General features: G+C 29.6%; 1 protein-coding gene across 1 annotated transcript; it reads right to left on the bottom strand.

The window, feature by feature from the left end:
- Positions 1–3,370: 3,370 nt before the first annotated feature.
- Positions 3,371–7,128, bottom strand: LOC120089786 (WUSCHEL-related homeobox 11-like). The gene is made up of 3 exons (XM_039047181.2): positions 6,481–7,128; positions 5,781–5,956; positions 3,371–3,771 (listed from the first exon to the last, which is right to left on the bottom strand). Exons 1-3 carry the CDS (start codon positions 7,025–7,027, stop codon positions 3,754–3,756), a joined length of 741 nt encoding a protein of 246 aa, XP_038903109.1. The 5' UTR covers positions 7,028–7,128; the 3' UTR covers positions 3,371–3,753.
- Positions 7,129–11,390: the final 4,262 nt, after the last annotated feature.

Here is an 11,390-nt window from a genome sequence, read left to right as displayed (position 1 = left end):
CACAAGGCCCTCACCCCCTCCCCGCGAGCCCCTACCTTATCCTCTTCCTTTGCGTGAAGAGCACACCATCATCTCTGCGATTTCGTTCGACTGCAATCCACCACACGTCATTGATTGCCTCTTCTGATCTCTTTTCCACCGCTATTTATAGATACCATCACTACTGTCACCGTGTGGTCTTAAGAGGAATCGGCCAAAAGTATTTAGGTGATATTTAGGTGAGTATGATGGGCTTTTTTTTTTTTGTAGACTTTTGTTAAAGTTTTGGTTTTTCTATGATATGATTGGCTTCAATTAATTAAGGATTTGTTTCCGAGTTTGGTGGTAATTTTGGCGGCTCTCTAACAAAGAGTATTTGAGGATGTCTAATTTAAATGTAATGCAATATTATAGTGTATTTGTACAATAGTATAGTGTATTTGTGTTGAATTAGCTTTTTTGGATTTGTTTTTGTTTGTGATGTTTGAATTTATCAGGTTTAGTGTGTATGGATAATTTGGATATTTGCTAATTAGTATTTTTTATTTTAAAAATTGTTTTGCTATTTTTATGATTTTGAAAACATTTTTCTATTTTTCCAAATAAAACTTTAAAATTTGCTATTTATCTTGTTAGCCCAAGTTGATAAGATATAAAATTGATATTTTTTAGTAGCCCACCTACTCCTTGGGCTAAATAAGAAGTGGAGTTTAATACTCCTACTTCCCAACCCTCGACTTCCCTACTCTATGGGCCAAAAAATAGTATCAATTTAGTCATTAATAATTATGGTAGGTAGGGGTGTTCAAAAAACCTGATGACCTAACAAAACCGATCAACTCGAAAAAAAAAAAAAACCTGGGTTATCAACTCTTTTGGGTTAGGTTAAGTTCAAATAAATGAAAATTTTATGGGTTGGATTGGTTTATGGGTTCACCCAAAATAAATCAAACTAACCCGAACTTATTGTTAAGTTTAAAATGAATAAGAAGTGGAGTTTAATACTCCTACTTCCCAACCCTCGACTTCCCTACTCTATGGGCCAAAAAATAGTATCAATTTAGTCATTAATAATTATGGTAGGTAGGGGTGTTCAAAAAACCTGATGACCTAACAAAACCGATCAACTCGAAAAAAAAAAAAACCTGGGTTATCAACTCTTTTGGGTTAGGTTAAGTTCAAATAAATGAAAATTTTATGGGTTGGATTGGTTTATGGGTTCACCCAAAATAAATCAAACTAACCCGAACTTATTGTTAAGTTTAAAATGTATTTTAAACTTAACAATAAGTTCGGGTTAGTTTGATTTATTTTGGGATATATTTTTTTACTTTTGATACAATTAGATATACATATATTTTTTTAGTTTTAATTAATTTCATTATTTTTTTATAATTTATTCTTCATCAACTCCTAAAAATAGTTTTTTTTAGCACTTTGGAGAGAGATTTACATTGTATAAATTGAAATTGAGTTGTTAATTTTAATTCAATGTATGAAAGTAATTCAATCAAATTGTTATGTATTAATATTTTACTTCCTTTTAGAACATAAATTTAAATAAATAACCGAGTAACCCAAACCAACCCAACCCAAATATTTCATGGTTGGATTGGGTTGGGTTCATTTTTTCTAATGAAGATTATTTGGGTAAAAGGAATTTACTACCCAAACATTTAAGTTGGATTTAAAATGTTCTTCAACCCAATCCAACCTAACCAATAAACACGTCTAATGGTAAGATTCTCCTTCACTTAAATCTTTTAAAAGGCATATGGAAAATTTTGTATGTAGGAAAAAAAAAAAAAAAAAAAAAAAAAAATCAACATCTCATATTTAACAAACATTTGTAAGATTTGCCTTGTTAGATAATCAATTAGGATCTCATGATATCATGTTGAACCAAGGAATTGTGAAGATCAACAAAATATAATAATAGGGTTTAGGGATTTCAACGATGTAACATGGAAAACATAGTTTCCAAGTTGTGAATGATATTGAATTTCTTATTGTGGACATTTTGAGAAAAAAAAATCTAAATAATTATTATATTATATTTATTATTTATAAAATGAGCATAGCTCCATTGATATGGTATTGGTATGTTTTTAAGAGTGAAGACTATCCCCATAAACCAACACGAGATACTTTCTAGAAAAATTCCTAGGAGGTTACCTAACATAGAATTGCTTGAAGCTAAGCACACTTAACTTTAGAATTCCTATAATTAAGCTATCAAAGAGGAAGGTGCACCTTCTTGATATAGATAATAACTTTCAAATTCTTTTAAGCTTTTTCAATCATACTTTCATATCCTTAAGATCACTCTTGTTTAGATGTGATTCGGTTCATTTATATTCTCCTATTAAACTCGGAGCATTACCCCCTCACCCCACATATTTATTTTTTTTTTTAAAAAAAAAAAAAACCTTATTGTAAAGTCACAATTAATGATATTTGGACACCCAATATGATTATCTTAATTATTTGAAGCATGACTACATATCATAATTAACTTGAAGGTTCGTTACATTTCTATTTAAATATTTTCATGCTTGACCGAGAACAAATTTACATCTTTGTTATATTATTCAAACTGAATATTTTGTTAGGCGTCATTTGATAATAAATATTTTTCTAATATGATTAAACTAATTACAACTTCTTTTGTTGAAGGGAGTGTTTTCTAAATTTTAATAACATTTGTGAACGGCCTTAACGCAACCTATTAATAAATATACCAAAATATTACTGTCTATCAATGATAGATATTAATAGACAGTGATCAGACATTAATAGATGTCTATCACTATCTATCACTGACACTATGTTTATCAGTGTCTATCACCATCTAACACTGATAAATAGTAACATTTTGTTATATTTGAAAATATTTCTAGCACTTTTACCATTTAGAACAGTTACTCTAGTGAAATATGTCCTTTTAGCATGGATCGATGTCCTTTTAGCATGTTTTGTCTTTGTTCACATGCTTTTTAGAAAAATTTCTTAGATGTCATCCAACATTGAATTACTCCAAGCTAAGCATGCATGTTTAACTTTAAAGTTCTTATTTTTGGTATAAGTAGTAGCTATCAGATGATCTTTTAAGATTTTAATTATTAACCGTACTTTCATATTATCAAGATCCCTTTCATTTAGATCCCGTACCTCTTTTTTATCGAACATTACCTAAGGAGGGGCACATAGTCACTCTAAGAAACCATTCAAGATAAGTCAAATTAACCAAAGAATCATGTCAACACTCCAATATCAACGAAAAGCTTCAATTTTTAGAACTATAAAAAATCAACTAAAGTTAATTAGGTCTCGCACCTTCCCAACATATAAAACCAAAATTACTCATGTAAACCTTCAAAAAGATCATGAGTTGTATTCCATATATACAAATGCAATAAAAAGGGTTCTATTCCTTTTAGGGTTTTGAAAGAAGCAAAGAAATATTAATTGTCTCCCATAACATACACCAACCAAAACAAAAAAAGAGCCATATTTATGTATACAAATATCCAAATGGGTATGCTATAAACTTTATGATAAAGTTTTTTTTTTCTTTTTTTTCTTTTTTCATCAGATCCAATTTCCCAAAGAGAACATTAAAAAGTGACCAAAACCCAAATTAAACATAAACACCAAAAATAAAATAAAAGGAAAAAGGAAAAAGGCAAAATATTTGAAAAAACTGAGATCTCTTTTGAATTTTGTTGATGGTAGGTGCTGTTTCTTGCTGGTGCAGCTGCTTTCTTTCCTAACTCATGTTGGTCTTGAAACCTGTGAGACCAAAATTCCACACTATATAATCTTAATCATCATTTTGTTTTTCTCTTTAGCCTTTGTCTTGTGTTTTTTTTTTTTTTTTTTTTTTTTTGGGTCATTCATTGAATATGACCATAGTTACAAAATTAAACAATAGCAAAGATCATATGACATCCCACTTCAACAAAACATTTCAAGTTTCCTACCCACACATAGACAAACTTCAAGGAATCCTGGAAAGTTTTCTTTTCTTGTCAAACATATCACATTCATGTCTATTCCAGTCAATTTTTCCTCAAATTTCTAGCTTTCACAGGTTCGAGTTAGCTATAGCTAATTCAATGAATCAAGTACTTATTACCTATTTTGAAGTTAAAAGTTCGATTCTTTACTAAAAAGAATTATGGGTTTGACATGGTATTTGGAGTTTATTAGTATATATATGTATCTATATCTATATGGAATTCAGATCTCGACAATTTTGTTAATAGTCTTCTAGATCTAAAACTTTTGGAATTGAAGTGAAATAGATAAGGGCCAATGTGTTCATATGAATATACTTTCAATTTCAAGTTTCAAGTTTTGTGGTTTGATACTATTTTATGTTGATTTATATGTTTTCCTTTTTTCATTATTTTCCTTTCCAATGAAAAAGATTCCTAGTCAATTAATGCACCTGGTATGTACTTTTAGTCCTGAAATTGAGGATATCATTTGGATTCATTTGCATAAATTTAAACCCAATTATGGTTTGTTTTTATGGTACTTTTATGAGTATATAAGTGTGTTTTTTAAAGAGTATATCAAATATTTAAGTGTTTAATTAACTAAAATTGCTCTCTTCCTATATATCTTTGTTTTCTGTTTGAATATTTTATTTCTGTTACACTTTTCTTTGTATACATTATATATTTTATTCACTTTTCAATACATTTTGTTGTTGATGTTTTTGTAGACAAAAACTTTATTCTTCTTCTCTCTACACATTATTATCTTACTCACAAATTTATGTCTTTTACATGCATTATTCTTCTTTCTGACTTCCTTTTACAAATATATTTTCTTTGGTTCATTTTACTACTTCTCTAACTTTTCATTTTTTTTTTATTTAACAACACAAGTGAGGTTGGAAAATTCAAACCTCCGACGTCTTAGTCGAGAGTGTATATATATACACACACATGCATATCTTAACTTGTTGAGTTATACTCAGGTTGATTTTCAACATTCTCGAACATTCTTATCTATACACATATTTTCTTTCATCTACCTATTTCTCTACCCCCACATCTATATTCTTTTCACTAATCCTTCTTTCTACTCATACTTCCCACTCTCTTTATAACATCATATTCCTCCCAAATCTTAATCTATCTTCCATCTAAATTATCTCTTAATTCACAAAGAAAACATTGTACTACATAATTCACAAACCATTCCAAAAACCCTCTTAGTTAATTAATTGATTTTCCATCAGTTCATCCAAAAAGAAAACCATAGGAAGAAACCAACAACAAAACTACACTAATGCATTGAACAATATTCAACAATACATAACCCCAAAAACCTTAACTCACACTTGTAAAATACTAAAATCTCTTTGATTGTTAAGCATATGATTCTGTTTGTTTCAATTGTAAAACACATTGATAAAAGACTTAGACCCCAATTTTGTTTTTGGTTTTCTAGCTTCGAAATTAAACATTTGAATAAAAAAAAAAACAAGTATTTAAAAATTAGAGTAATTGTAATGGACAATAATTAAGTGTATAATAACATCTTTAAAGAATTGCAAATATAACAAAATCTATCAACGATATGGTCTATCATTGATAGACTTCAAGGCCTGATTGCTATATTTGCAATTGTCTCTAAAAATTACTCGATTCAATTCAACTTTCAAAATTTGATTTGAATTTTGAACACATTCGTAATACGTCGACAACAAATCGAAGAAAATCAAATTGTTATGAAACGGGATTTTGGTTAGAAACAGAGAGAGAGATGTGGGGGATAATAATTACCAGAAAGTAACTTTCACCATGCTGCAAAGTGTGCAGAGAGATTCCAAATTCATTGGTAAGAACTGGGAGTCCTGATGAATGAACTAACACTGTCTCTTGCCCAAACATTGCTTTCATGTCCATGGGTCCTTTGGGAACTTCTGTTGGAACTCCATTTATGAATATTATAATATAACCTTCAAAAGAAAAAAAAAAAAAAAAATTGAATTAAAACCTCTCTTTTTATTACCAAAATTGATATATATTTTTTTAATTTCTTCCAATTTTTCTTCCAAATTTTAATTTTTGAAACATTCAGATCGACAACCGAGGCACCAACATCAATTTTTCAGAACTTCTCCCGTGAAGTGTTTTTGTAATTAAAAAAAAAAAAAGAAAAAGAAAAAGAAAAAGAAACACAAACATACATACAAAGTAATTTTCTTCTTTTTTGAGGTTAGTGTTCAAAAATTTCAGCTCAAGAAGGAACTGTCACATCATCGAAAAGTTTTCAAGTTTATGTTTGGTTTTGTTTCTTTAGTTATAGAAAAAAATGAATCCTGAAATTTATGTCGGCTTAAATTTTTAAAGTTGGGTAAAATAGGATATATATTAATAGAGATAATTATCATTCGATTGAGTATGTTAATTTAAGCTTTTGAATTGAGTGGCGTGGAAACGAAACAAAGAGGGTTTGAAGAAAAACATGCATTAACAATACCTGATTGAAACTCTAAATTTGAGGTTTCGGAAGGGCAAAATGACGGAGTCGTTACAACCATTTGTTGATCAACTTCAGAGAAACCCATAGGACCTGACATCGAGAAACCACCGCCGCTACAATCTCCTCCAACCCCAGAAGTGGAGGAGGACGAGGACGAGGACCCTCCTCCGAGATAAGAAGAAGAAGCCCCACCAAAATTCATAACACCACTGTTGTAACCACCGCCAGTACTGACGCTACTACCATCGTAGTGAATTGCACCGCCGCTACTAGCGGCGGCTTGCAGCTGGCGCTGGCGGCGGCGAGAGCGAGAGCGGCGGTTTTGAAACCAGTAGAAAACATTGGCATCCCCAACAGAGCCAAATTTTTCAAGAAGCTTTCTAATTCTGACCGTCTCATCTTTTGGAGGATTAACCATTCCACTATTGAAAATGGACTCCAAAATTAGAATCTGCTCCGGCTTGGGAGTCCACCGTGATCTCACCGGCTCCGCCCTTTCGCAGCTGTGATTTGGACTATTTGGGTCATCACCATGATTTTCCATGACAAACTTACAACAACACACACAGTAATACAAAAAAATTTGGGTGTTGCTTTTTTTTTTTTTTTTTGAATAAAAATGAACTCTTTCTTCAAGTTCTTCTTAAAAACCTAGAGATCATAAATATATATAGATAAGAAGAGATTTTTATGGTGTGTGAATATATTGGGTAAAATTAATTATTGCCCTTGGTGTTTTGGAAAACTATAATCTATGCAGTTATACTTCCCAACAATATTCTTGATTTTAACAAATTAATATTGGATTCCTTGGATGATAAAATTGTCTTTTCACTATCCAAGGGCTAAGGTGTGTGTGTGTTCTCTTTTTAAAGTTCTCTTATTTAAATAATTTGGGGTTATATTATTCTTTTGAGAAGTGTATAAATATCAGTGAGGTGAATGAAAGGGGGTGTGTTTTTTAATAGGGGAGTCCGAACCACAAATTTCATGATTTCTAGCACATTCAAATGTTAATTGAGTTATGTTCGGTATGGCGAATGAAGTGGATAGGTGAGGTTGAGATTTCTTTTGATTTGAACGAGTTTGAATTTGTTATATGGTAAGATCTTAATTATGAACAATCAATTTTTTCCTTTTTTAGAAATAAACTAGTATTAATGAGCACTAATAAGGTTGATATTAGGGTTATCTTAATTTAATGCAAAAGTTTTGTGAATCTGGAAGTTGGTTTTGAAATTTAAAACTTTTCTTTCTTTGTTGGTTTAAACCAAATTTCACTTATGGGTATTTGGTGTCTAAATCGGTTATTATAATATGTGGATTATAATAGTCTATGTTTGGTATATAACAATTTTGGTATATGTTATAATAATGTGTTTGGGCTATAAAAATTTTTAGTATGAGTTACAAAGGAGGAGAGAGGATGGTTACAAAATAATAAACACAACAGACAATAAAGGTTTTCAAATAATTTTACTGTAGCTAAGTGTGCGTTATTATAATTGGAAATTTCAACTATTATAATGGGAAACCCAAATATTGAGTTTAATTATCCAATTCCACCCAAGTAAGTTGGGACCAAATACCTCGTTAAGGGTTATTTTATCTAAGGTAAATAAAAAAATAAAATAAAATAAAACTTGAACGTTGTATTATTATCCTTTGACCTTTTTAAAAATATTTTTAAAATATCAAATTAAAAATTTATTAGAATGTTAGACGAAAATTAGGACGAGAAATAATGCAAAGGTAACTTGATATAACAATGGGAGATCAAACATTGGCGCCACCTACGTTGTAAGGCTTCAATTTCTATCCAATATTTCTACTACAATGACAGTTTTGTAGAATAGAATTACCTCTAAACAGAAGAAAATTAAAGTGTTTTTTTTTTTTTTTTTTGGATAATTTAGCCTTTATTTCATCAACTATTTTCAAAAGTATATTTTTCTTAATATATTAGCATTATCCACTTTGTCACTTGTTTCACGGTTCTTAATATAAATAAATAGCTTTCAAGGTTTAAATTAGAAGTTTTATTTATATTTGTTTTTATTTAGCCACTAAAATTTGGGTGTGATTATACCAACACTAATGCATCGGATCTCATCACAATTCCATAGGTGCACTTGGACGAGAGTGGTACTAAGTTGGGTGATCATATGGATCGAAAGAAATAATCGGACTTTTGAGGACAACAACAAAAGTTATACTCAACTCTGGGAAGATATTTGCTCTCTTGATAGATGTTGGGCTTATAGAAACAGTTCCTTCAAAGATTATAATCCTTTCATGATTGCTCTAAACCTTAGTGTTTTTTTTTTTTGTATTTTTTAACACTTTTATCTCTATTTGAGCTTATCTCTAGTCCTCTTCAAATTCTTTGTGTCTCCTTGTGCGTTATTGAATATACATCTGGGAGACGATAAAAGTGCTAGGAAGGTGTCCACCTAATGGAGATGTTTCGGTGCACCTACTGATCTAATCCGTATCCTTTTCTAAAAAAGTTGGGTGACCATATAGGAAGTTCTCGTGTTGCACCCATATAAATATATATATATATATATATATATATATAAATAGCCACTAAAACCTTTTTTTATTATTTGGAGCCGCTAAAACTTTTTTCTAGTTAAATATCTACTTCTGATTTTTTTTTTAAAAAAAAATAATTCTCTAAGTTTATGTTAGTATAAGTTTATGTTGTTAGCGATTTATTAGATGTAACACTTATGCAACATGCTAATTTTATTATATAAGAATTGTGTATACTCGAGATTGGCTTTGTTGCATGATATTTATATAATATATACAAAATTGAATATTGATAGGAGGGGCCTATTAATAAGATGTGAAATTTCAAGTTTAAGGACATTAAAAACTTTTTAGTGTATCCATCCTAAAAATTTAGGGTCAAACTAAAATAATTTTTTTTAATGAAGTAAATAGTAAACTACCCAATAGTATATTTTAGTTTATTTCTAAAAATACAGTGTTTTAATTTTACTTGTATCATTGAAGTGAGTATATTTTAATAGTGATTAATATATATTTTTTTTTAATGTCAAAAGTTCAATCGTCATCTTTGTAATTTTTGTATTGATAAAAATTTTGCCTGTATATTATAAAAAACTCCTTAATAATATAAAGATGTATTCAATTTAACTTTTCGAATCTTAATTTTGAAAATAAGTCATTTTGGAAAAAATTGAAGTGTTTGGCAACAGATTAAAATTGCTTTTAGAACACTTTTAAATGGTACTTAACAATTCTCATCAAGAGAGTTTAAATACAAAATAATTTTTTTCAAAACAAAAATACTTTTTTCACTAGTCAATCTAAACAAATCCTAAGTCAATTCAATAACAATTACTTATCTACTTCATTGCTAATTAATCAAATAATTAGGTTAATGAATCTATGGCTAAATTATTATGGATGGAGCTAAATTTTCGTTTCCTTTTATACGTTCTTGATACAATATTGATGACTTAGAGCATATTGTTTAATAGATCAAAACACTAATAACCTGTTTTAAAGTTTGCAACTTCAAGATTTCTCTCCCATATATGTGTGAGTATGCAATTTGTTTCTAGATAGAGTCAAAGTAAATCGCCATCAATTTGAGCAAATAAGACATATATTTTCGATCAAGAGATCAATAATTCAACTCCCACCTCCACACATAGATTGTTCAAACTTACAAAATAAAAGTCAAAAGCAAATCTATATAATGTCTAACAACAACAATAAATGAACATAAATAAAGGGATCTATTGTCCCTAACAAATGATATTAAGCTTATTCTTTAAACCTAGCCATAACAAAAAAAAACCATATAAAAATGGGTGTGACAAGACAATGTGTTCTATAATTAAATATACATAGAAAAGAGTTGAGCATAAACTAAAATAGTAAGCTAAAATTCAACATGTTTGAGACATAATGTTAGAGGTGTATAGATTAGTACAACCTATTGTATGAGAAGTTTTGGTGGCCCTTCAATTATTCTAGAGTGTAGAATATTTTAGTAGTACATGGACAAATTAAAGTTGTGCAATAATAATAACCATGAGGAGAATTACAAATAACAAATAAAAATAGAGTAAATATCAAGAAACTAACAAGTAAATAATTAGGTTGAGGTACGGGTATTTCGTCCTCTTTAAGAAAATTATTCAAGTCATCTACAGTGTGTATTGTGTTTCTCTCAACAGATATTCTTTCACCTATTTTCTTTAAGATATAACAACTCAACTAAGACGGTGTAACTCAAACTAGTCTGCACTGAAAGTTTGAACTCAAAGCTCCACAACTAAAAACACCTTCTTTTTGTGTAGTGATATTCTAAAGGTAAAATTCACAACAATTTAGGCTTTGAGTAGATGATATGTCACTAGAAAAATGATGTATTCTCGATATATAACGATTAATTAAGTATTAAGTACCCTATTATCATATAATTAATAAAGTAAAATTTTTATGATGTAGTTAATAAATCTGAGGGAACAAGAAAGCGAAAATTTAGCCTATTTTTCCAAAAGCAAAGTGATTAAACATATCCCCTTTGCTGGTTGATAAAGGGAGGATAGTATAGCTGGATTATTTGTGTCTAACCTAAGCTACCCCCTAAAACATATTCAAGTGGGTAATATCATTAAGAATGAACAACCCTCTTCTCTAGCTTCTAAATGATTAACTTGCTTGAATTAATATCAATATGTATGCAACTTGGTTATTCCCTATTTTTACCATGTATTATTTCTTTAAGTCAATTTCAAAGCCTACAGTCTTTTAAAGTAACAATACATAGCTTCAACCTTTAGTATTCTGTATATAGAATACGTTTTTTTAGTCTGAGATGTCTTTCGTTGAAACCAGAAGTCAAAATCTAGAAGTTTAAG

Source organism: Benincasa hispida, unplaced genomic scaffold (assembly GCF_027475165.1).
Source record: "Benincasa hispida cultivar pf3 unplaced genomic scaffold, pf3_genome.v1.1 HicScf736, whole genome shotgun sequence".
Taxonomy (NCBI): Eukaryota; Viridiplantae; Streptophyta; class Magnoliopsida; order Cucurbitales; family Cucurbitaceae; genus Benincasa; species Benincasa hispida.
The sequence above is the reverse complement of the archived record's forward strand: the minus strand, read 5'-3'. Positions and strand labels throughout refer to the sequence as shown.